At 38.4% G+C, this 27,135-nt stretch overlaps 1 protein-coding gene across 3 annotated transcripts in view; it reads left to right on the top strand.

Annotated features, from left to right (window-relative positions):
• The window catches only part of LOC138178061 (zwei Ig domain protein zig-8), a 368,687-nt gene that overhangs the window by 102,092 nt on the left and 239,460 nt on the right, over positions 1-27,135 (top strand). For all 3 annotated transcript variants that reach the window (XM_069109482.1, XM_069109481.1, XM_069109480.1), the window contains 2 exons: positions 10,751-10,824; positions 12,188-12,337. In XM_069109482.1, coding sequence (XP_068965583.1) covers positions 10,751-10,824; positions 12,188-12,337 — 224 coding nt within the window. The remainder of the gene's footprint in view (positions 1-10,750; positions 10,825-12,187; positions 12,338-27,135) is intronic.

The raw sequence follows: 27,135 nt of genomic DNA, 5'->3' as shown, positions 1-27,135 counted from the left end.
TTTCGCTTTTATTCGAAACATTCGCGTTTAATTCGATTTACTTGAATTTGTAGATACGCGGGATAATTTGATTCGAACGAATATAGGGCAGCTGTCAATATCAATTTTGCATTGTTCAAATATTAGCGCGATGCAGATTTTTACCAAATTGGAATCAAGGTTTGCGAATAAACAAATATTCCTCGTTCTATCGGAACAAATATATAGTTTCGAAACGTTCTTCTTTTTTTACGCTGTTCCAGAGATATTTCACACTCTACTCTGCGATACTTACACCGGCTGTTTTACAAATTGCCAATATATTATTTATTGTTGGACCGATCGAATCAACGATTCTTCGGTAATGAAACTGAAAACAACAATAAACGTTAACAAATAACAGGTGTTAACGAATAAACGTTTATAAACGGTAAAATAAAAGTGAAAAATTATTTTACGTATTTATGACCAGAGGACAACGTATGAGTTTAGTGGAATATCGCACATGTCTGTGAAATACAATTGTATACAACTGTAGTCGCTAATAATCCCCAGAGGTGGATTAAATGAATATGTTGAAAATTGTGGATCTTTGAAGCCGAAATAATGTTATAGGAACACTAAATTTACACTAAGGATTCATATTAAAATAGTAATATATTTATTTCATGGACGATTCCTTACATATTCATCGATACACACTTGCACGCGTCTCAGCACTTTCTTCCATACCCGACTCTTAACCGACTGACTAGTTTACACTCATCTGTTTTCGAGACGCCGCGCACACACACGCCTCTACACACCGACACTCGCATACAAATATCTCTACTACGCATTTGACCCAATCCAGCAAAGAAAATTATACATATTTCAACAGAATAAATTAAAAAAAAAGAAAGAAAATTGTTAAACATCGATAAAATATTTTTCTTTCCAAATATTCGATAGAGAAATCCGAATAACTCGTAAACATTTCTTTACTTTTTCGCAGTGGATAGTAAAGAGGGAAAACATATATGTCGGAGATGTAGGGATAACGGGCCTTTCTTTTGGAATTTTGGGAAGATTCCCAATACTTTGGTCTAAACAGTTCATTATTGCTGTTCATTACAGTATTATAACAGTGGGCTTGGGGTCGAGGTGACACAACTGGTCACCGAACGTAGCCAGGGTCACGGGATGAACGTTTTACTTAACAGTAGAAGTACCAAAATCGAGGGACACACGCTGTATTAACAAACAAGCCTCGGGGCAGGAGCAGTGACGGCTCTACGCGGGTCTGCCTAGAAACGGCGCCTGGAATTTTGTTGATAACCCCGATCAATACGCACTTGACAAGTGTGATCGTGTCAGTCTTTTATTCTCATGATCTCCTTGGAGAGTTTACACACAACGTCTGGTGAGTCAGTCTGAAAGATACCGTACGTCACAGCTAACGTCACTTTGAGTTCCAAAACATATCCAATTGTAGTAAGAGTTAACCCGTTGATCGTGGATTCGTTTGAACCTAAGAACATTGTCTTTACTTTAAGAGTGTCTAACAATCACGTTTAGTTGTTAAACCCTGTTAAATCAATACTTGTACGTATCATTGTAAATATAAACCTCTTTGAATTACTACGATGGCTTGTCGTAATGAAGATACGCAACGCGCCCCAAGAACCAGCGCCAACCCGACAAACCCGACATATATATTGGGTCGGAAAATAAGCGATCGCGGATTTGCTCATTATCACCAAATGACAAGATCCGCAATCACTTAGTTGTCAACCCAATATTTGTCATTTTTAAATTGGAATTTAAAAGACCAGTCGCGTTTTAACGACTGCTGACAGAAATTCGGTCAGATCGCAGTTGGTTTCTCCAGTTGCGTTCGTGTTAGCTGGAATTCAGGATATCTGATTCCTTGTCTCATGGAGACAGAAAATATCGAGGCGCGATTGTGAAAGTCAGCTATCAGTGAGGGGTCGATTATACGCGTTGAGTAACGGGCTGTGGGACGAACGGTCCGCTTCCAGACATTGTCCTATAATTTTCCAATTAAGGCATTGGATTCCCATAAATCCCATGGCCACGGATAGGATCCATAAATTCGACGCTGTACCGAGCGACAAGTCACGTACCGTTCGATATGGTTTTCGATTCGAAAACCGCCACTTACGTTGTCCAATTTGAAATTGGAAAATGCTGCAAGAAAATATGATCGGTTTAGTTTGTTTCATCTTATATTAATTACAAATATATATCGGAGATGAAAGGACATCGGGGCCTCTCTTTTGGAATGTTGGGGGAAACTTCAATACCCCAGTGCAGATTTTTACTATAGCTACACTTAAGTAACAAAACTAAGAAATAGTTTTAACGTTCTAATCCGATTTTGTGACGATGGGCTTGGGCTCGAAGCGACGTAACGAGTCACTGAACGTAGCCACGGTCACGGGAGGGACGTGTACCTAACAGAGGTATGGAATAATTATATAGCTCTCCTTAAAAACAAAGATCGACCCGAGAGGTGGGGAGAGGACTATATAAGGGCAGTTCCACTTGGACTGAGATTGAGTCTATAGAGTCTATTCAGAGGAGTACTACTTGCACGTTGAGTGACATCGGGATCGTGTATCACATCGCATTCGTCGTCCGTTGGCCGTGGATTCGTTATCGAACCTGAATTCATTGTCATCGACATCTCGACCATCCGATCGCCGCTATCACTTGTAGCCTCTTGTAATAATCACATTTGTGCCAATAAATATCAGCTGTAACCACGATGGCAAATTCGAGCGAAGGTTCGTCAAACGCCCAAAATTCCAACATTGACCCGACATATAAATATCTGGACATTTTAACAAATTTAAGTAATTTGATAATATTTCCATTTATATCCTTTCATTGATAAGTATACCTATATTATTTATTACAGTTTCTTATTTTATTATATTCCTCGGAACAAAAATTGGAAGAAAGGAGGAGTCGTATCATCGAAGCAGTTTAAAACGCGGTTGCCTGCGCAAACAATTTCCTTTGTGTCACGGAGCTTGATACGAACCGGTCGAGTAATACTACGGACGACATTCCCGAGACGTATTTCGAAATCCTGACCGGTAACCGCGTTTATCCTTCTTGCAAGATTATGTGCATCCGTCTTTCTAGCAGATATTAGAAGTCCTTTCGTTTCTTCTCTCTTTCGCCACTCTGTATAGCCGTATAGTCAGCTGAATTCAGCTTCCGAGATTGGTCCTACCAGAAAGGACCACTTCTCTCTCTCTCTTTCTCCCTTCTCCAGGCTCTTTCTCTGTCTTGCTTCAAGCTGATAAATTTTCTCAGGATTATCCCGTCGTCCTATCTAAAATCGTTTGAAACCCGAGCAGAGAAATCGGTTTGGGGAAACTAAACGCATCGACGAGCTTAGAAAAGTGTAACGCAGTAATCATAATACGATCGGTACAAGGAAGATTCTACGTGAAAAAATAAGTCGAAAATGTAGGATACAGTTTGTTCGTACGATCGTTTGTTTCGAAGAAAATCGAGCTTGAAAGTATATCGGGTGCGCTTGAACTCGGATAATTTCGGAGTGTACAGCAGCGAATAATAAAGAGGAGGAATTTTTCACGGTTATGAAAACAAATCGAAAATGTAGAATTTCTAGTTTGGAAATTTGAAAATCGATCGAGAACGAGGACAAGGCGGATTCTTAATTAAATACCTATGTTCAAACTCTATTCCTTTGTAAACGAGACCTTAAATGTTCGTTATATTCAGTCGACAATTAGTCAATTTCACGCGCAAAAAATAAATTTTCAAATTGGATTTTCTCAAAAAAAAGAAAAAAAAAAACGGAGCAATCGCTTCCTCGTACTACGATCGCTGGAAGGGATGGATCCCTTGTGTAGCAGCGGTCGAAAATTCAAGGAGAAACTGAGATAGTTTCGCGGTTAGATATGTTAAAACGGTTTTTCGCCAAATAACTCGGATTCGGCTAGTATCTTTTTCACCGGTGGAAATAAAAACGGCTGGTTTCCATGTTGTAAGTCTTTCCGGAAGAACGGCCCAACGCCGTTTCAACCGCCGAATTTGATGGAAAGATATTGCTTCCCCTTGCGGTCTCTCGAATTCTACTTTCCTTACTTTATTTCCCTCGGCTGGCTGTGTCTCTTTCAGCCGCCACGGCCTTTATAACCGACGGAGATTGCTCAGTTTCTCCGGTTTCGACTCAAAGGAACTTTATTACTTTTTCCAGCTTTTCAATCGCGGGTAACGCGACAATAATGCCGCAAAAAATCGCTTACTTTGTTACATTTCACGTTTCCCTTAATTTTAATGCCCCGTTCTCCGCAAAGCAGAGGTTTTCATAGGATTCTAAATTCAGCAGCTACTCTTTCAACGATCTATTCTAACCTTACTTTTCGATTATGTAACTCTAATTCTGCTGCTTTCGTCTAATCTCACCATATTGCATTATGTTCCGTTTCTTTTTACGTTAATTCTTGTTCTTGTCTTAACAAACGAACAACCTTTCGTCTCGTACTTTCTTTTGAAGGCGATCAGCTTTCGCGCTCGAATAAAACGTTTCACGCAAAGTTGGAGCGAAAAGGTCACCAACGCTAAGAATTCTTCCTTTATTTTAATCGAGCTCGTGATATTTTTTTGTTTATTAACGATCTACGTGCTATATATACAACGTGTACGAACTGTTGCACTCGTTAATTAAATATCACAAGAGAGACGTAACGTTTGAAGATGTCGAAAATCGTAGAACGGAGTATATTAAGACATTAAAAAGCACAGAATGGAATAAATATGCTAAAATGTCGAAGTGATCGGAAGTTTTAACGGTTTAGCGCTTGGTAAAGTATAGCATAGGTGGCTGGAGCCTTGGAAGTTTTTAACGTTGTTCCAAGTTTTTCGATTTTTAGAGGAACGTTTTTTCCGTAACAGGTAACGATTTTCGCGTAAAGTTTACGGTACAAAGTGTTTTGTATGGAGTTTAGAAGCTACCGTAGCCTCAATCTCAGTATGCTCCTGGGAGAAGGTTTTACAACTTCAAATTACTTTTACGTTATGAAAGTTAGCGGTTCCTATGCTTAGACGTTCGGGTTTAATATCTTATCGTACTATTTCTTATCGAACTAGTTGGTACGTATTAATTACGCTTATATATTTGGTCAAGATCGTTTTAATTTACAAGTACGTCGTTCTCTCGACGATTGTATTTATTTCAAGTTTTCTAAACGCTCTATGTGTGTTTCGAACGTAATCTCGAAACACATCGATAAACGAGATGACGCGATTTTTGCTTTCCAACCGAAAGCAAACCCGATAAACAAATAATATATTTATCTGAAAAAACTTGGAAAATTTTCTCTATTTGTCTCGACAGAAATATAGAAATTTACGTATACATCTGTTTAAATACCCGGCCGACCACGAATGTGGGAATTGCGTGCTATGATCGAGATACTGTAGCGCGATATTTCAATATTTTCGCTCCTTAAACATTCAACGAACACACTCTACGTTTACCATCCTCTGTTATTCTTTTATTTGATCAAGATTCGAACGTCGGAAGCATCGTGTTCGGGTGAATGCGTTAAAAAGGAACAGTAAATTAACAAGCCGAACGAGTGCCATACGAATACAAATGGAAGAGCCCGCGCGTGTTTCAATTTTATTCGCCACGAGTAGCTGCGCGATCACCGCGGGAATTATGCAAGAATTGTTTCGATATATGCGCAGGCATACGCGTGCATATCTGGGGATCGCAGAGTGAAACGATGCGAGAAGCACGCAGCTGCGAGCCGAAGGCGATTAAATTAACGAGCAGCACTTCATTCCAGCCTCGGCGAAATTACAAACCGAAGAAAGAGCGATTAAACAGAGTTATTATTCCAGTAGTTAATCGCGTCTTTGCTCGGATGCATTGCATCGATCGATTGAAATCTGCTTTCGCAGATATGTCGTTAACATTAGAACCACCACACCAGTCGAATCGACTGCTTTTACAATTTTGTTTTAAAATTCCTACTTCGTGTTATATTTTTGTTCCGCAATGATGTAATGACTTTCGCAACGATAACTAAAAGAATAATATAATGAATTTTATTTTGTTTTTTATGTATTCGATCTCAAAATAATGTTGTATCGAGGCTACTTATGCCAATAACAGTCGAAATGACTGGTATTTGTCAAAGTGTAAAAGGTCCTGCGATCCGTTTATCGAACCCCGATTAACCAGTTTCCTCGTTTTCTACAACTTGCCACGCGTTTTCAAATTTTTACCGCGTATCATTCGATGTGACGATATCAGTTGTCGGGAAAATTCCGGATCGATCGCTAGATCTCTAGATGCTGATACTAGCAATACCACAGCAGTGAAAATGACTGATTTTACAATTTTATAAATGTGTGAACCCTCGTTTAGGGATCATGGTCCCAGATGGATTAATAATACCAAAAATGTACTACACAACATGGAATTCCTTTTGTAAGAAAGAAATTACGTATTTTTTAAAGAGCAGTCATTTTCACTGGTTTTGGTAGAAATAGCTTCGTGTTAACTATCGGTAGTTCTAGTGCTAATTCGATGGTGTGTGACAGTCGAAGATTATTGCTGGAGATTTACGAAAGACCTGTTAGTAATTGAACGCTAGAACGAGTACGTGTAACTATATTTCTATCTCGGTAAAATTAAACATTAATTTCGCTAATGGTATGTACGCGTTTATGTTTTTTGCGAAAACAAAGCTTGGCAGTTCCAGTATTAAAAAATAACATCCTCTACTAAAAAAAAAAAAAATAGTACATTTCAAAAACTGTATTCTTTCGACCATTTCGAAGCTTATCGTTTGAAATCGAATATTTTACGATAAAAAAAAAAAATTAATTGTTGGCGTAAAGAGAAGTTACATTCAATTGTTTCGTGTCAGTTTTCGGTTATAGTAACTTTGATAGTCAGGAAATTCGATATCGAGATTCCCAGTTGGTGAAACGCGACACAGATGACCCTTGTTTAATGAACTTCGATATCGGTAACCTGTGGTTGTAACATGCGACACAAACGATCATGGAATTGGATACTAAGGAGGTCGGTCACGAGAGCTGCAGCGTGGATGATTTCCAGACAGTCGAGTCAAGCGAAGGTGCCAGAGCCCTGAATTCTGCATCCTACGATAATGATGTCTACTCTAATATTCTCTAAATAATGTGATCAATACCTTAAATCAACCGAAACGAATAAATGATTCATATTCCTGTAATGTGCTCTGATTTAGCCTACCACTTCGTTCAATTTTTGTATAACACTGCTACATATCTGTTAGTTAGACGATATGAAATTTTACTGAACTAAATGTAGACTTTGGTAAAGTTGGAAATACGAGTTCTTGTCGAATTCTATGACTTTGACACCTACTAAAGAATTATAATCAGTGATTTAAAAATTTGATGAGCATCCAAATTTCCCGAATTGTACGATTCTGGGGCGTAGTTTAGTGTTACGTCCGATGATTTCAAGATTATTTCAAGCTAACGTTATTCGAGTTTGTTGAGATATGTATAATTTTCTGTGCTGGACTGGATTAAATGCGTAGTAGAGATACTTGTACGTGGGTATCAGTGTGTGGAGGTATGTGTGTGCGCGGCGTCTCGAAAACAGATGAATGTAAACTATTCAGTCGGTTAACAGTCGGGTATAGAAGAAAGTGCTGAGACGCGTGCGAGTGTGTATCGATGAATATATAAGAAATCGTCCATAAAATAAATATATTACTATTGTAATATTAATCCCAAGTATAAATTTAGTGTTCCTATAACATTATTTCGGCTTCAAAGATCCACAATTCTCAACAAAGTTAACGTCAAGTCGTTGACGCTATGAGTTTCACTGTTCTGATGGTAGAGGTATACCCTACGACCACAGGATACTTGATACAAATTTCCATGGTCTTGCGGTTAACACTTTGACTGCCACGTCAAAATCACACGTTTCGCTCAGGACACCACGGGAGTATTTTTATTATTCGAAGCGTATAATGGCAAAATAATAATAAATCGACGATGTAAGACAACGTTCTTCCTCAATGGACCGTGTATCTTAGTGGTGGTCACGGGTGACCATCGTGGCGCCTTGGTAACAGTCGATAGCGACGTATTATAACGAGGCTTCGTTTATTTCGACAAACCATTCTCATTCGTTATTTCGTCGTAAGCAAAACGTGCAGAATATATCGTTGAAACGTGTAGAAGATATTGGTAAACGGTATTTGCTCGTTCTATATATAACACCAAGGTATGTGCACACTTCTAACTTCAATTATACGATTACAAAGCAGCATTTGCGATTATTTTCTAAGCTGTGTTTATAATAATATTCGTAGATTACCCCTCAAAGATATGGATGCAAACACAGTGCACCGTTAGATGCAAGATTTGTTCTCATTTTTCTTTATCGATGTTCTAATAAAAATGTTTAATCGCTCAATAGGGTTCTTTTTATTTCAAAGTATCCTCTATTTATCGGTTATATTCAAAATGCCCTAATTGTCAATTTTCATATAATTTTTACAATTGTAAGAAGTTCAGGCGCTCCGATCACCAATAACCACCAATGACCAAAGTGTTAAACTATGTTCGTTATTGGGACTTTTGTGGCCTCTTATCGATCGCGGATTCAAGTTTCCTATATTTGTGCTCATCGAGCTTCACGTGCTTAAACTTGCCAGCACGTTGTAATACATGGCTGCTATAGTACACGGTTCTTTACGTTTGTTCGTCTGTTTCCGTTTCTCAGAATATTTTACAACTGGAAAATTGTAAAGTGATGTTCTTAAACGAACGACCGACGAACGTTGCCAAACTCGTCTAACGGGGTAATTAATTAAAAAGTTGAACTTTGACGAAAATTTGCTACAGACCCTTATTCGAAGTTTCCATACAGTTTCTCTCGCATCTAACAATTTCTATTTAATAATTTGCATCGAGTAATATGAAAAATCAAAACTAAAATTGGAGTTTGAAGTAAACTTCGTTAGAGATACAGCCTTCCTTTATTAAGTTTCAGCAAGATATAATCATTGTTACGAGCATAACTCAATAGGAGAACACTGTCAACCTTCTCTATTCGTGCTTTTTACGGCCGATCTCTTATTTCAAAGTTTTCCCTTGTTCTCTGGTATCCGACGCGGCGTGTACCCTTGCGAGGGGAATACATTTATGTGTATCGTCTTGGAAAGTCGCGTACGGCCGCGTGTGCTGGCTGCTGATAAGGCCATTCTATTCGTCGACAGTCGAACGAGTTTCCTTCTACTCCGCCTTGCAAAGTGAAAAACTTTTCCACTGCGCTGCACTCGTTCTCCAACTTGGCCATTGTTTCCATAGTAATTCGATTTTCTGCGTCTATTACACTAACGACGTGGTCGTTGCTGTTTGCACGCGGCGTCATTGCTTTTCTCCGACCCGACAACTGACAACGTTTTGTTTTTCTTTGCAAAACAGAATCCAGGCACGGGATCTACGTTCTGACGTTGATCTCGGTTTACTATGGTGATTTCGAACGATCGCCGAGAAAACTTTCATTCCTTTCTTGCCAACCAAGTCTCTTTCGTTTATTTCGTCTCGTCGGAGAAACGAAGATTTGTTCGTTAAGAGGCAACACCGGTTAATCCGTTTACTCGAAATATAATGAATCTGTTCGTTTCATGTTGCGGTAAAAATCTTATCGAACTCTTTTCTTATTTGTATTTTCTCTGGTCGTTCTAGAAATCGAAATTTTTGCATATTTCTATGAATTTCCTATCTAATACGTCTAGAACATTCCCCATAAGATTTAAATAACGAGATCACGGGATCGTCGATATATAATTGTTAATCCTACGAGCTTAGCTTCGAAGCTTAACCCAGTACAGTATGAAATACACACACGAACAATAGAAATACCACGCATTGCCGCAATGAAAAAATGCATCGATTGATTTTGTTTTATAACCACGTCATGCATACCATTTTTTCATGCATCCATCAAAAACATTTTTTAGATAAAAGTTTTACTCGTTTGGTTTTAGTTATATTTCGGAATAATAAAAAAGTATAGATGTTTTCCCAACGGAAACGTGTCAGATGCGAAAATACTAGAGCGAACGTACGTACGTAGTTTCGTAGTAAATAGATATCCATGGAGCCGCTAAATGTTATTAAGCGCAACAGAATTTTAACTGTATTTCGCTCTATCGTATTCTTCGAATCGTTTTATGCGCTTTTCTATCGTCGATCTTTTTCAAGTTCTCCTCGAGTTTAATTCGATGACAAAGCTAAACTTTATCGTACAACGTCAAGTACGTTTTTATCTGTCGAAGTAAAGACGATTTAAGATTTAAAAATCGATAAAATAAGATAAAGATTTGCGATTAACTTCGTCCCGAAATCGAATCAAAGCGTGAAAATTGTATCCTTCGAACGATTACGAGGAATATCATACGTTGGAGGATCGCGTAACGAGGCCAATTCGGTTACGTATAATACCTGTTTAATCGGTCGAACGTTTCTATGGCGTTTAATGAAATTTTCGTTATCATGGAATAATGTACGTCGAATCGATTAATCAGGCTAACCACGCTCGTATTCGTTCGAATAATCAAGGGTGTCGTTGGTTTATTGTAACGAGAAGTGTGGATATAAGAGAGGGCGGTAAATCTGCGGGAAAGTTTAATTATATCGTTGTATCCGTGTAATAAAGCTTAGACTGCGAAACGTATAATCTGGTTCTAAATTGTTTCAGGTGCTAAGCCGTTTCCTGGACTGGAAAACCTGCCGAGGTCGTTCTGGCATGAGCTCAGTTCGCCTTTTACCGAGGTAAGTCGGCTGTATAATTGGAATGAGCAGTTAAAATGTCTTTTCGAAAAGCTACGAAGCCCACTTTTTGTCGCGTTTCTCCAGCTGCTTGTTGGACAAAGCGGTAATCTCTTTATGACGACGCGAAGCTGAACGCGACAAAAGTCCTTTCAAATATTTACGTTACTTTTAACAAAGCGGCCAATCTGTTTTCTCTTCGACCTAAATTCTTCCCTTGCTTCTTATCGAGATTCTTCTTCTGTAATTTATAGCCTTTCAACGAAACCCAAGTATCGTGTTATTATATTATTTGTACGTTAATACGTCAAACGGCAAATTGGACAGAAGGAGATGAAAATTATCGAGAAACAAAATTCTTCTTTTTCTCTTCACCGAGATTCTCTTTATGCAATTTATCCATCTTTTTATGTTATCGAAACGGTGTTTATATTAGGTTGTCGGAAAAGTGTCTTTCTTTTACAGACACGTCTTTTACAACGACGCATCTTTATATAAACGTGTCTAACAAACCTAATCTGTCGAACGTTGTGACCTTTATTTTGATAGAACAAAACGGATCGTAGGTAATTCGATGAAATAACATAAAACGGGAAATGTCGTGCCTTATACAACGAAAGAAAGTTTTCGGACGACCTAATGAAACGAAGCGAACGATTCAAAGGAAATTTTAAGTTAGCGTCCGTGTTTTCTACGTTTGGCTTTTACTCGTTTTCACGTTACAGGTAGTCGTGGTAAAACAGATTTCGATCACGCGCATTTCTACATTATGAAATTGCATGTTTCTTTCTTGAAATAAGCATCGTTCCTGTTTGATACAGTTGTGGCCATCGCGTGATAACGAATTCATCTTGTCTCGATGCTCGTCGTATTTCATTTCACGCGTTTTAATGTCACGAACCGTGTAAAAGAGGTCATTTTGAGAAGCGAACGATTGGCTTAGGTTGGCTGTCTCAAACGTGTCTTTCTTTCACAGACACGTCTTTTACAACGACGCATCTTTATACCAACATGAAAGCTAATCCGTCGAACGTTGCGATCTTTAGTTTGATAGAACAAAACGGATCGTAGGTAATTCGATGAAATAACATAAAACGGGAAATGTCGTGCCTTATAAAACGAAAGAAACTTTTCGGACGACCTAATACGTTGCGATAGAAATGGAAAAATCCGATAAGCGGATGATAATTTTGCTAAAACGATTTCGTTACAGCAATGAGGATAATAATACGCTACGGATAACAGTAAGACGCAATTCACCGACGTAATAAAAATGTTGAATAGGATTGGGATAGGAGATTTGCATAAAAAACGTGAGACAAAAATGTCAGGGGAATTTGTGAAATGTTTTCCTTGTGATTTACAGGTATACGAGGTGGAAAGTTTCGCAACAGAGACGGGCGGCACTCCGGAGCCGAGGCCCTTTTTCGAAGATCCAGAGAGCAACATTACCGTGCAACTCGGTGCTCAAGTATATATGCACTGTAGAGTACAAAACCTGCAGGATACGCTTAAGGTAAATCCTCATTTCTCTTCTTTCCTCGACATTGCAGCCAGTGCTCGTACATATTTCGATCCTCGGCGGAGCATCAGTTGTATAATCTCGCAGTGAATTCAGCGACCCGGACGTTTCTTAAAGAATTTCAGAAATGACGTTATCCACAGTTTTCTCACGCGATCGTGCTTCCCTTTTCACGAAACTCTTGTGTTTTTCCTATCCTTTGGCAGGATTTTCCTTTGGCAAAATCTTGCTTCACGGAATAATTCCTTTTATTACGTGGCCGTTGCGCCATAAATTTTACAAAGTTTTTAGAGCGCGACGTACGATTTTTCGGTTATATTAGAATTTAACGAAGCAACAAACTCAAAAAATCGAAGAACAAATTTTTCTCTACTATATCGTATGATAATATATCGTAAGGAAGCAGAAATGCTTCGTTAACGTTAACGTGCTCTGTCTCTAATTTCTAGCACAGCTGTGATAAAAAGTTTCCGCGAAACTGTATCGCAATCAAGACGGAGTTATACACGCGAAAAAATGGATTCGGTAAATCGGTAAATCTCTTAGAAAAATAAACCAGCGGATATCGATTCCGTGCCAATTGCCAGTTCGACATTGTCTTTCTTTCTTTCTGCTTCTCGTGCTTTCTCGTTCCTAAAAGCTTTGCGTTGTTAACTCTCCGTTCACGAGGAATATCTGCTTGCGTTTGTTTTATCCGTTATCGTTTCTCCTCTTCGCATTTACTCTAACTTTCATAGGAAGAAAATTCTGTCGAACGACGGTCAAATATTTTCCTCTTAATTTCGTAGCCGTTCGACTAGAAGAGATTTTATCGGCGTGACACGCGCCCGTGTCCTTTGTCAGTCTGATGTAAGCCACTAAAGTTTCATTTTACGGTTAACTTCGTTTCGTGGTCGTTTCGACGATCGAGTGAAATCGTTTGCGACGACAATCGGTTTCGCGTCAGATTTCCTCGAAAAATTTACATCGTTTTCGTCGAGGACGTGCTTTTCTATAAGAAAAATAGCTCGGTATCTGTTTGGTCGATGATATGATTCTTACTGGGAATTTTTATTATTTCATAATTAGGAGGGAAGAATTCTTATCCAAATAAATAAGAATTATTAAATAGGTGTTAGTAAATAAATAATAATAAATATTAACAAGTATCAATAAATAGCTGTTCAGTAAATAAATATTCAACGATTTAATAATTTACTTTCGAAAATGCACGATAAATTATATATATGTGTACTGCATTTGATATAGTATTCGTCGTAGGAATATTTTTTTAATTTTTGAAATAATAAATTTTAATATGGATAAAATTGCCGAACGTGGTCCGTTTAATAGAATTTTATGTATTTACGATATTAGTAAAATGTTTTTCCTTGGTTTAATTCAATTGGCCGACGCAGAGTTCGATCGTAGCGGTTGGAAAAATATTGTATTTTGTACCTCTAATGATCCATTCGCGTGGTAGCTAATGGAACGTTCCCGTAAGATTATTTTCCTCGCCGTAGAAAGTTGGCGTTTTATCGCGTCTTTGTTCTCCTCGATATCATTTAATTTTCGATAATTTCACGAATATCGCGGTAAAACATGGCAATAATTGTATTTTAATTGCGCTTTGCAAGATCGAACTGCGAAAGAAAATACCTGTATCCGATTTACGAGATACGTGTATTTCCATATACGATATTCGCTTTGTTTTACGTTAATTTCGTTAATATATCGGTGTCTTGCTTCAATTTCCGAGTTAAATTAGCTTGCCTCGGGCAAAGAGGAAGGAAGAAGAAATTCAGAAAGCAAGTGCGCGTAAGGACATCCGAACGCAGAATGGTAGAATATTGGAATTTCCTGCTGACTACAATATGGTCTAAAATACGTATTACTTATAAAACACGTAATCTATAAAACACATAACCCACGGAACTCAATTACAACGCGTTCAGACCTAATCCTTTAATCTCTTAAACCTATCGAATTCCATTGAACGTTGCAATACCAAAACAGTTTCCATCGATTTAATCTCTTTCACCATCGATGCAAACCAACTCGGCTGGAAACTTCGCAACGAACGTTACAACTTTGTTCCTCGGTGGCCACTTTAAGCGAACCATGCCGTCTTCTCGCAATGGTACGAAGCTAGTACCATTTCGCTATAATACAACCTTCCATTTCCCGAAGAAGAAGAAGGAGAAGAAGAAGAAGAAGAAGAAGAAGAAGAAGAAGCTGTTGCCTCGTTCGCGTAAAAATCATCCCGCGCTGGTATATAAATCCGTTGAAGAGATGGCGATAAATTTGCGCCGCGCCTCGCTGTCTCCGCGGGACAACGAGTTTCCTTTCCTTCAGCGACGTTATTCGACGTCGCAACGACGAGTTTCGCTCGAGCATCGGCGATAAAAAGAACGTCGCGCGTTAGGAAATAGCGGCAAATGTTTCCGTTCCGCTTATTGTGTACCTCGCGGTACCTCGCCGATAAATCGCTGTCGAACCTGGCAATATCGCGCGCAAACCCCGTGTTTTCGAACGACCAAGCTACGAGCATATTCTGCTTGCGTTTCTTGTGATTCAATCTCCTTAAGCGAAGGCAAGCCTGATCGAGCGAAGCAAGTTGTTGTCTCGAGACCTGATAAGGCAATTGCGTGCACGCGTCTTGAATCGTTTGGCGATGAACGAAATGTGGTTATAATTTAAAAAATTAAATCGATTGTCGTTCGTTTTATCTAAATAGCGAATATCGTAAGCGTATGTCTCGCTTCGAATATTTTACATATACTTTCGTATTACGTATATTCTACAAATTTTTATTCTTCTCGATTTTGTCAAAATTGCACTATGTGTATGTATTAGGTCGTCGGAAAAATCGTCTTTTACAACGACGCATCTTTATACAAATATGAAACCTAATTTATCGAACGTTGTGATTTCTATTTTGATAGAACAAAATCGATCATAGGTAATTCGATAAAATAATATAAAACAGAAAATGTCGTGCATCCATTACTTCCTTATAAAACGAAAGAAACTTTTCGGACGACCTAATATGATCCACAGTCTATGCATTCGCCGATCTTTTTCAGGAGATTGTGACGCCTCGTTGTGCCGACGTACCTGCGTTGAAGTATTCGTTACGTAATTACAACGAAGCCAGTGGTAGCGTAAGGCAATATGAAGTATTCCTGGGTTCAACAAATTAATGTTTTTTTTTTTTTTTTGGAAAATATTTCAAGAATAACGGTTTTCATATGAACACGAGGACTCTTGTTAAATAAACATTATCGGATTCTCGATAACCTAGGTACATATCGTAATACGCTTTTGAGAGATTTTCACGCGCTTCTGCGGTTTTATCGTTAGTGGATTGTAGGAATTTATTCGTTGATCTCTGATACGATGTAGCAAAATGAGGTTTTAAGCATCACTTGAAGTTAATAATTTGCGATTGTGATTCTTGACGAGTAAAATTATCGACGAGCATGGAAAGGATTTATTTGTTCTAAAGTAATAAAATTGGTACAATAATACGGATACTAAAATAAAATAAAAATTTTCTGCTGAAAGCATTTTTACGCGAACGTTTGTCCGCTAGCAATCACGCAGTTATTCGTGTGATGGTTCGGTAAAGTTTCGAGCGACGAGATGCATAAACAAAATTGAAAATATTGGATTCCGTAACACGTTGTACAAAATTATATCGATTCTACAAATGTATCGATTTATCTAAAAAGAGAGAAAATTGCGGGAGGAACTTTGTATCTGATGTTTGAAAGCAACTAAAAAAATGTCTAAAAGGCTGACAAAAAGAAAAACAAAAGTCAGAAAAATACCTTTCTATTTTAAATGCAGAAGGAACGAGTTAGAAAAATGATATTTGAAAATTCTTCTAATATCTGATACGAAAGTATTGTACGTTTCGCAATAGGTTGTTTATTAATATCGACGATATAATTAATAGCACCATTGATCTCGTAGCAACGTTGCTGCAACGTGAAACGCGGATTCACTTTCGCGTAAACTTGAAATTACTGCCAGAAGTTTGGTCGTTTTTACTTTGAGGCAGTTAATAAGTGGCAAGTTTTCAAAATGACTACGGAAAAATCAAATTAACGTGATTCTCCACGGTGTACAGATTATACAGGGCGACCGCGAATGTTGCAGAAGCGCGCAGACCAGTTAAAAAGTTAATAAATCCAAGATCCTTGCTTATTAACTGTACCTTCTTCGCGTACCGAAGCCAAGAACCCAAGTAAACACCTTTATCACGCTGTGGAAGGTGTTTTCAGTTAAAAAGCTTGGAAAATTTAAGCTTGCAATGATTAAATCTTCCTTTTACTTTACTTTATCTCGTGTCATGCATAGATACTGTATACATAGAGAACACTTTTACTTAAAATATTAATATACTCGAGATTACATTTTGCTTGTTTAACTAATAAACGGTAGGTGCGATGAAAATTTGAAAATATTCTTGATATCGTTACATCCTATTACGGAAGCTCGTGCGGATAATTCAGTTGAAATGATCGTAGTTGATATCATTAATATATAGTTAGAAAAATGTAATTTTTATTTCGCTGTTGTACAAACATAATAATTCTTCTGACAATTTTTATCCCGTTAAAACTACCCGAAGTTATATTTTATACGCATTTCCCATTTCTTTCTACTTCTTTAACTGTATTACACGCATACATAGATCAGACGATCTTAATAACGATTATAATGAATTTTACCGAACCAAAAATTTTATTATGTCACGTTCTCGATGAATTTACCGCGTTTGCTTGAACGCGATGATACGATTTGAAATCTAAATTCGAAATTCCGATCGATACGTTAGTTGCTGCCACCAGAAACGGTCTAACGACTATTTCGTTTACCATAGATTTATTTTGTTTACTATTCGAGTTGAGGCTTACGACTGAATTTAACGAATCATAAAAGCTTGTTGCACTTACTCAAAGCGTAGCACTATCTTGAATTATTCCAAATTATTCGTGCTCTTAGCGACAGCTGAATGAAATCTCAAAGCTTGTTGCACTTAATTAAAGCGCTGCGCTATTCGAAGATTCCAAATCGTTGTATTCTCTTAATGATTTAATCGATAAATTGCGTGCACATGGGTAGCGTTAACTAGCGTTTAAATGCAACTGACAAATAAATTCCACGTTTCTGGCAAGGGAGAGGATTCAAGTTGTTCGAAATAAATAATTGCTTTTAATGTACAAGATTTATTCAGTTATATTAATATTAATATGCAACGATTTATTCAGATTTTACTTCGTTATAATTGTTATTCAGATCGAGAGACGTTTATAAATCTCGAACGTAAAATCTTTATCGGTAATTCGAGTAATCAAAGACAACCGATTATGAGCTCTTCTCATTAGGGGTCGATAAACTGAGCCGATAATATTTGAAAAGAAATGCAAAGTTTCTTCCATTTCCCAACACCGGAAACAACGATTTGATGTAATTTACTAGTTGGCAAAGAATCTGACGTTTAGTACGCCCGCTCTAAATCTCAACGACTGTGAAAGCTCCTAAAACTTTTAATTATTCACCGCATGAGAACTTCTCGTGCGTCTAAGATCGCGTCCAAAGTCGGTGTTTCGCGGAGATACACCATCCAACGCTGAAACTTGCTTCTGCAAGGCTGTCAGTTGTCTTAAGAGGTTGGTAGCCCGACTCGATCTGAAACTTCATTAACACCAACAAAAGAGCCGTTTCTCTACAACGTCGATTGATAACTTTAACGACGCTATACTTCGGACAATCTCGTTTCTCCTTACGTGAAATTTTCTCTCCTTCCGATCAATCGCCATTGCAGCAGTCGATCGATATTCGGATCAGCGTAGAACGACGCGTTTCTTCTTTGATTTTTTTATCGCAACTGTATCAAATGGTGGATCGGATCCAATTTGTGCGATTCTTTTCGAAAAGTTAGGAGGAATTTGTTTCGGTTGACCTTCTTTCCCTGTGTCTGCATCGTTGCCAGTCGATATAATGTGAATTTTACGCTCCTTTCCTATGCATTCTGAGTTTCAGAAGACGTACGAGTAGCATGATCATCCTTAAGTAATAGCGAACCGTTCTTTCGCGTTATAATCTAAGACACTCGAGTCAAACATTCTCGTTGAACGGTCTGAGATAAGCACGCTGCGTTCGTCCGTCGGTAGACCAAACGCTGTCGGTTCACCTACAATTAGTCGAAGAGGATCTGCATTAAACAAACAAATTTTATACATAAGCTAGAGAAGAACCTATTGTGTTACCTCCGAAACGAGACGAGTCGTCTGACCACGGAATCTGAAATTTCTCAAAATGTTCCTGAAAGTCGCAAATTAAAAAGGACGAAATATAAAGTATAATAAGGTGCAAAATATGAAATACGAAAGGATCTACTACGAAAGATCGCCGACTTTTTATGTAAAATTATGTCTTCATAAACGTGACTAAGGAAATAGAAGCTGACAGAGACTCTCTCTTATTTATTAAAAAATTATGATCAGGACTGTCTACTTTGAGTATTTCGTATATTTTGTACGTTACGAGTATTCCTTTTATTTCGGTATCTTGAAATTTCCCGTAAGTACGTAGAGAGCTTGCTATGTCGGTGGGAGACGAGAGAAGAATCACTTTTTCGAAGGAGAAAAAGAATTTTGATGGCCGAAAGAACGCGAAAGAGCCAAATATTCGATCGAAGGAAAGTCGCAACTCTGTATTCTCGAGCCACCTGCATTCTGTGATCGCGTTACTCTGCAACTCGCCATCGCGCTGATAATCGTCGCGCCTCGTTCAACTTGGTTCGACAATCCCAGTACGTTTACGTATTCGAGAAGTTTCTTAAGTCGGTCACAGAGAGAGCAGAAGCGAAGAATCAGTAACGTGGCGATGCTCGCGTTTCCAGCGAACCATCGGCGTGACCCTCGAGTCACCGGAGCACCGCTGCCACCTACTTTTCCACTTATAACAACCAGGGAAAGGGAACTTTTGACGGTCCTCCTTTCGTCTAACAGCCACTGCAAGTTTGTACACGTGTAATTAGCTTAACGAGTAAGCGGGTGCTGCCGCTAATTGCTCGCGAGCGAATCGCGACGATACGAGGGATGAGCCGAGAGAGAGATAGAGAGAGAGAAAAAGAGAGGGAGAGAGGGGTGAAATTGTTACGTGTCACGCTAACAGTTCGGGACGTTAAAGGGAATTCCGTTTCGCTCTCGTTTACTTTTCCCTCATTAATTCCACCGACCAACCCTTGGAAAAATATTTTCCGAACGCGAATCGTAGAATCTTGGGACACGGATCCTTCGTCAACGATCGTGAAACGAAATTTCAAAGGGCAAATTAATAGGCTAGTTCGAAGTGAATTGCGATTTTGAGCTGTGGTCGCGTGGTTTGTGATTCATTATGGTCGACAATGGTTCGTAGTTTTTCTTTTTCAATTGGAACTTTTAACGTTACGTCGAATACGTCAGATTTTTTCCTTCGATAATTCGTACGAAGAAACGTGGAGGAATTTTCGAAAAGATTAACTTTGGATGGACTTTCGTTGGAATTCGACTAAAACGATATGATCTTGGAAGAAAAATAGGAAGTTACGTTAAAAACGAGTAATCCCGTATGGTATATCGTGGCAGGATGTTGGTGGAATTTAGCCGGATAAGCGTACAAAGTCGTGGAAAATCCTTGGGGACTTGGCTCACCGTGGCTAACGCTTGGCAGATATGAAAAAATCCGAAGGAGGCTATAGTCCTTGTGCGGATGAGACAGGATCAGAGACGGCTGCGCGTAAAAGTGGCCTTGAGCTCGGATTAATTCGCCAGCAAACAAAGATACCGAATCCTCTTTAACCGGGACGCGACGACGCGCCTTCTCTTCAACTTCCAACCCTCTCTCTCTCTCTCTCTCTCTCTCCTTTTCTCTATCGACGTTCCTCTTCTATGGTGTCTCAGTCTCATATCTTTTCTTTCGAGAACCCTCGAGCGAACCGCTTTTGCTTTCTGAACCGACGTGACGCTTGCACCCGCACGGTTCGACCGTAAGAAAAGGAAAAAGAAGAGGGCGGAGAAAAGAACACACCCTGGCCGTTCGACAGGCAACGCAATATTTATACCCTCGCAGAACTACTCATGTGACGTTCGTGCCATCAACAGAGTAATCAAAACGAAACGTCGTAAAACTTACTTTATACGACTTAGTTAGCGTCGAGTGGTTGCCAATTATCTATTATTTGAATTACGATCAAATGTAATTTCACTTAGTATGCACTTATTATTCGCTTATAATTAATATTCTAGTACGCTCGTTTATTCTAATATTCTACGATCTTCCCTTAATTTATGTATCGTACGATCTAACAATTACACGAAAAACGACACAGATTGAAATCGATCGTCATCGAGGAAAAAGGTAATTTTTGTTCGAGTGGAAGACAGTGATCGTTGAATCTTGAACGATCTTCGATAGCTAAAGGCAATTTTTTGGCACAATATCAGACTTATCGGTTACCGAAAGAGGCTGTTCCCAATTGAAAATAATTTTCACCAGTGAGCAAAAAGATCTTGATCGTTTATAACGTTGTAAGTTCGACGTAGCGAATCAAAGTTCAGAGAACGTTCTGAGATTCGAAGATCATTCTGAGGTTCAAAGATCATTCCGGGATTCGAAGATCATCGTGAAGTTCGACGATCGTCCCGAGGTTCGAGGAAGACTTACCGTCAAACTTTAAAAGGACCAAAGATTATTTCAGAGTTGCAAGGTTGCTAGAAATTCCACAGCCATCGAAAAGTTTCGTGTTTGTGGAAGGTTTAAAGACTATCCAAACGTTTGGCAGATATCAGTGGTTAGAGGTCTCGCAAAAGGTGACAGAATTCCAGTGTCTGTGGAATAATGGAGGTCAAAGACCTACACGATGTCCAGCTAGCTCAGAGGTCAGCAATATCATCCGAACTTGAGCAAGTTTCGAGAATATCCGACATCAACCTATGGCTCGTTCTAAGCTTCTCGATACCATCGGAATTTCCGGATAGCTTGGAAAACTCCGATTTCCTCTGAATCATCGGATACCCTTGCAAGCATCGATACCTTCGAAGGCTTCTGCAACCACCGAGTGCTTTGAAACATCACAATACACCTGAAACTCTCATCGAATCTAATTCGAAATCATCTACCAACCAAAAATCACTGAATTCTACTAGGACTAACATTTGGAAGATCTTCAACTTTCTTTTTATTAATTTTGCGTGTAATTGTTTGTATAAATTGCGGCATCTAAATACAACACCGAAGTAGACTTGCATCTGTTTAAAAGCGTTAAGGTTGAGGTTGACTGATCGAAGAACAAGTGGATGAATTTGTGTAGGAATGTTATATTATAAATTAACAGGAAGAACAGTATGATAAACATAATATCGTTGCGCTCTCACAAAATCGAATATAATATCGCGTTTCGCGTATTCGTTACTCACTAATTCTACGTCACAACAACACGACGAACTTCTCTCGACCACGATAAATTCAACTCTGACAGTACTTTCCACGCTCATTTTTCCCTTAACAAACCTTGGTAACGCTCACAACACTCCTTGACAACATTAACGTATCTTGACAACGTTTATAAACAATCACCCCTCACGCTACGTCCTTCCCTGACGTCACACCATCCCACATTTGTAATAGAAAAGTATATTGAAATAATTAAAGGTGCAAGTATAAGTTTATGCTGATTCAGATCCTTACTCTCTTAGTGTTACTAGACAACAGACAATGGAATGATAGGAAACACGTTCATATATGTATAGCTGTTGAGGTTGTTCGATGTGTAAACAGAGAAAACTCGTGGATAAATTGTAAGGCAGAAAATATATTTAAATAGAAGTGTAATTATAAGTAAGAATACAATTTCAGCTGGTCCAGATCCGCACGCTAGCTGTGTTACCCAATAGCTGAAAACCCCGAAGCCAATGTCGCCTGTCTACTGTTTATGGTCTGTCTTCGTCGCAGTCTTTTGTCTACACGCTGTCGATGACTTCGGTGCTTGAGAAAACTAAAAAAGACCAGATGTAGAGTTTTCTTAGAAGTGGTGACCACTTTAACAATAGCAAAAGGACATTACCAAAGAAGTTAAGCTCATAGCTTGGGCTAGAGGCTACAGGGAACATCGATAGAAATCTGTTTATTAGTTCCTTTGTTCTTAGACCTTGCGACCCAAAACATAATGTATATTCAAGGGTACAATAATATGCACCTTTGCTTATTAAGAATATTTCTGGGTAATAGCAGTCTCCAGGTCACGGATATACATAAATAAAGATGTAGAGTTTTTCTTGAAGTAGTTACTTCAACAAAAAGTATCTTACGTCGTTTCTTTATTAATTAGGTATTTGAAAATGAACATAGGATCACGATGATTCGATGTAATCTGGCTGATTATATCTCGCTGTAAATAAATCTTCACGGTTCGAAATATCTCAAAGTCAAACGAAAGTATATTTCAGGTTACCACGTTGTGATTATCGCAAGCCCTAACTGCCTTACCTAATCTTCTCCAGAGTTTGCAGTGAGGTGACAGTGCCTCAAGGCGGTCTGTATCCGAACTGTTACTCGATCCCGCGGCTTCGTTACAACTTTGTAGGTTCGCTGTGCGAAACTTATCTCCATTTTTCTATCATAAAAACTATCAATCAAATGTTCAAAACGATAAAATACATCTCGATCCACTTAATCTATATAAATAAATATCGTTATAAACGTAATATTCGATAAACAATTGAAATAATTCGACGGTGATTAGAAGATCGTACAATTTTCCATATTTATGGAGAATTTAAAAGTGGTAAAACGTAGAGAACAGGGAAATATGCAAATTGAAGTATTCGTTCTAACATTTAGTATGCGAAACGAATCTCTATTTAATTGCATTTAGTTCCATTTAATTGCATTCATAAATGTATGGATTTTCATAAATCCGTGCGCAGTAGTAGCGATTAATATCGAATCTTTGATCAAACGTATAAAGATATCGCTGAATATTTCACGAGTAATTATTTCAGAGGAATATCTCCAATCTACGAAAAAATCTCTCGAAAATTTTAATCGTAAAAATGATCGCGTAAACTCTCCGAAGCAAAGTAATTAAAAACCACCAACTTTAAATTCAAACGAAAAGAATTCTTTGAAAGCCTCATTTACATATTTCGAAAGTTCACACTCGCAACGTAACTTCGATCAACGCGAGCAGCCCCAATGGCAAAAACACGTGGCTATCATCCTTTCGATCTGAGTCGGAAATCTGAACGTTGTCGGATGTCTAGAGCACTCTGGTCTAATGAAATCGTGGTCGTTATTACCAGGGGCATGCGAGTGAATTTTTTCTTCTTCTGCCTGTTAAAGTTGTTGTAGGGTCGTGTTGGTGTTGGCGTTGGAAAAATTTGATCGTACGAGCTCCATATCGCCTGGCCTGGAATATAAGATGGCGGAGTGCAAGCACTCGCCCTGGGAGAACGTGTAAAGTTAAACAATTTACGGAACTCGGCTCGACGCGGACTCGCTTAGCTTATGGTAAAATTATACCGTCGTCCTGATCGACAGTCTCGATAAACGTAGACCAGGATACAACTTTTCTCACGCCAATCCTCCTTCGTATAAATCACACGGAGTTCGAAGTGTATTAACATTTTTCGTCTTTCTCGCGCACGGTAGCCGTCTTGAGGGAAGAAAAGATTTCACTCTAGCAGATTGTGTTCGAACACTTACGTTATCCGTGTTATACTTTCACGTTCTGAAATTTCATTAGCGCTGCAACGAGAGCCGATTATCGCGATTACGTTGGTAAAGTTTGAGAGGAATTTGAAAATGCGTATAGAAATTACAATTAGCGCAAGTGTACGTATATTTTGCGATGGAGATCACGAAAGTATCTAAGTAGTTCGATCATCGAATATATCGACACTTGGTCAAAATATATAAATTTGCCGTGATTGGTGTCGAAACACCTTCGTGGGTCACTGTATTTAATCCTTTAACGATACTGATTCATGCTACGCGTTTCTTTCATTTTTCATCGATAGGTGAATTAATCATTTGTTTTTTGTCAACTTCGTCAGAGATTGAAATTGCTTGGTGTCCGAGTCACCAGAAGAAGTATCGACTTTATAAAAGTCGATTTTGATCGTTTAGGAAAGACACAGACATATCGGGACGGTAAATCCTGCGTTGCAACTTAGTAATAAAGAGAGTGGAGGCGGTGTATTTGAAATATGGTCAACTTTGTCAACAGTGAACTGCGCTGGATTGCAAAAAAAGAAAAAAGAAAAAAAAAAAGAAAAAAAAGGAAAAGAAGGAAATATCGTAGTTATTGCTGGACTTTTGACTTTACTCGTAATTTCTATTTATCTGGAAAGAGTTGAACAGTAACATAGAAAGAACATCTTTCTTTTCGACAGAAAGAAAAGTATACGGCGAAAGTTCCCCTCTAATGGGATCAGTGTTTGCTCTTATAGTTAAGATCAACGAGTAATATTCGCTGTTATAAACTTAATATCAGACGAGCTTTATTACGATGTTAATGTATTAATCCTTGCCTTGACACAATGGACCATCAACCCTCGAAATGATCCGCACGATAGTAATCGTTCGTTACGAATTTCGAAACTATGCTGGTAAATTTTCTGGTAGCATCTAAATAGAAAATTGTCAATAACGCTAAGATAAATATATCACTGACGATGAATAATTTACACAAATTACGTTATTCTTTCCTATTCTTGAATTTTATTTCGTTGTTGATAAAAGAACAAAGTAGTTTTGGAAATGTTTATTTGATTAGAGGTATGAAATTTTATTCTACCGTTAAAATGTTAATTAGTAACGACGCAGTTTCGAAAAGTACGGTGAATTATTTTGTGAAATTTGTTATTTCTGGCCTGAAATTTTTCAAACTCGGTTTTATGAAATATTCATATTCCATTCAAAGTATATGGGACTTTGTAAAACGATTTTGATATTATATACGATGCTGGTACATAAATGGCGTTAAACTGGCGTTAAATTTAATAGGAAAGTTTCGGAAAATTCGAAATTGGCTCGAATCGTTTGCGATTACGAGTATCGTTAGATAAAAATATTTTTACACCGCTGCGTTCTAAGATTTCACCACTTCCTTAGATTTCGGAAATTTCAAGAAACCAAGAAATCTCAACACGTACGCGTTTAACGATCCTTCTCCGTCTATGGCTGTTGGAAAATTTCCTAGCGAAAGTTCAGAAATATTTAACAACGATTATAATATTATTCCATCTATAACGTCACGGGTCTTTTGTTTCAAAAATAGTTCGCTTTTCTCGATAATGAATATCTTCAAATAGACCTTACAAGCATCTAAAGTATTTCATTTCACGTGTTTATCAGTTTCGTAAAAACCGCAATAAATAATAATAATGAGACTATATATCTTAAACATATAAGGTTTAATATTGTTTTATTAAAAATACTTGCGCTAATATCTTAACGAATAAAATGTTATCCGGTATTCTTATTATAGATAAGAGTTCATATTAAAAACGATACGAATTTCTCGAACAGTCCGATATCCAATTTTTGAAACTTAATTTTTCTGCACGTGTCTGGATAATCGTACGCAACTTTACGGTGAGTAGTCGTCGCACGTCTGATCGATAAGATCGTTCGAATTTTTGCGCGAGCGTGCAACGATCGGAACGCGTAATTCGTTTCGAACGGTTTCTCCTCTCCGAGGGAGGGGCAGGTTAAATTATGAAGCGAGAGATAACGTTACTCAGCTATTATATTCACGGTCGGATGCTGGGTTCCAGCTTATGGCAGCAGGCTGCAGCTGCACGCTCCGATATGCATACATGCGAGCGGACTACCACACGCGTCTTGACCTTACACTTTCGTAATTGCTCGTACATGCACGGCATCGCTGACCTATTAATTATTTTCACAATCTGCTAAAAATAAAAAAAAAGTAGAGGAGAAGGTCGGTTGAGAGTTCGAGCCCCGTTGAAATTTCCACACAGATCGAATAGCTAAGATAAGAATAGATAAGAAATATATGTAGATCGAATAATAACGATTTTCAGGCGAGCCTCTCAAAATCCAAACTGTAAGACGCACTTTGTATTAACACGATAAAAATTAAAAATAGGTTAAAAAATTGCTTAGAACGCGAGATAAATTTCATGGAGTAAACAATTCTCAACAATGCGAACGATTCAGTTAACATCGTCGAAAAAAATCTGTTCGGTGTAAAATGTATCAAACTCGCGCGGAAGCCAACATGTTAAAAAATCGTGTCAGCGGGATACGTTAATAGCGTAAACGATTAAACAACGGTGCTAAAGTAAAATATGTTCGATGGAGAAGTCGTAATTTATTGTACCCGAAAGTGGTCTCAGTTCGTCTGACCTATGATCCTTAAAATGGCTAAGCTTACATCGGTTGGCTGCGAGGTCATGACTATGAAATTTCGCGGATCGCAGGCTAGTCCGAGTGGAGTGCCTGTAACCGTTGTTCGTGTCTGGTCTCTTAACCCTGATTTGCTCCGTCTATGGTCCTTTGACATCCGAATTGTCCAGATTGCGTCCCAGGACCTTCGAGTGACTCGAACCGAATCCCGCAAGCTCGAAGAGAAATGGCCGTGATTCCGGTTTCTCTCGTTCCTCGTGTTCTCAGGAAATTTTCCTATTGCGGAAAAGTGCGGAATTGGATCTCCTCAGCCATCTCGTCTTTCAAAGATTCCGAAAGCTGCGTTACTTCAGGGTTGCGTTATTTTACTTGCGAGTTTCACA

Source organism: Bombus flavifrons, chromosome 3 (genome assembly GCF_040668555.2).
Source record: "Bombus flavifrons isolate JBK064 chromosome 3, iyBomFlav1_principal, whole genome shotgun sequence".
Classification (NCBI taxonomy): domain Eukaryota; kingdom Metazoa; phylum Arthropoda; class Insecta; order Hymenoptera; family Apidae; genus Bombus; species Bombus flavifrons.
The sequence above is the reverse complement of the archived record's forward strand: the minus strand, read 5'-3'. Positions and strand labels throughout refer to the sequence as shown.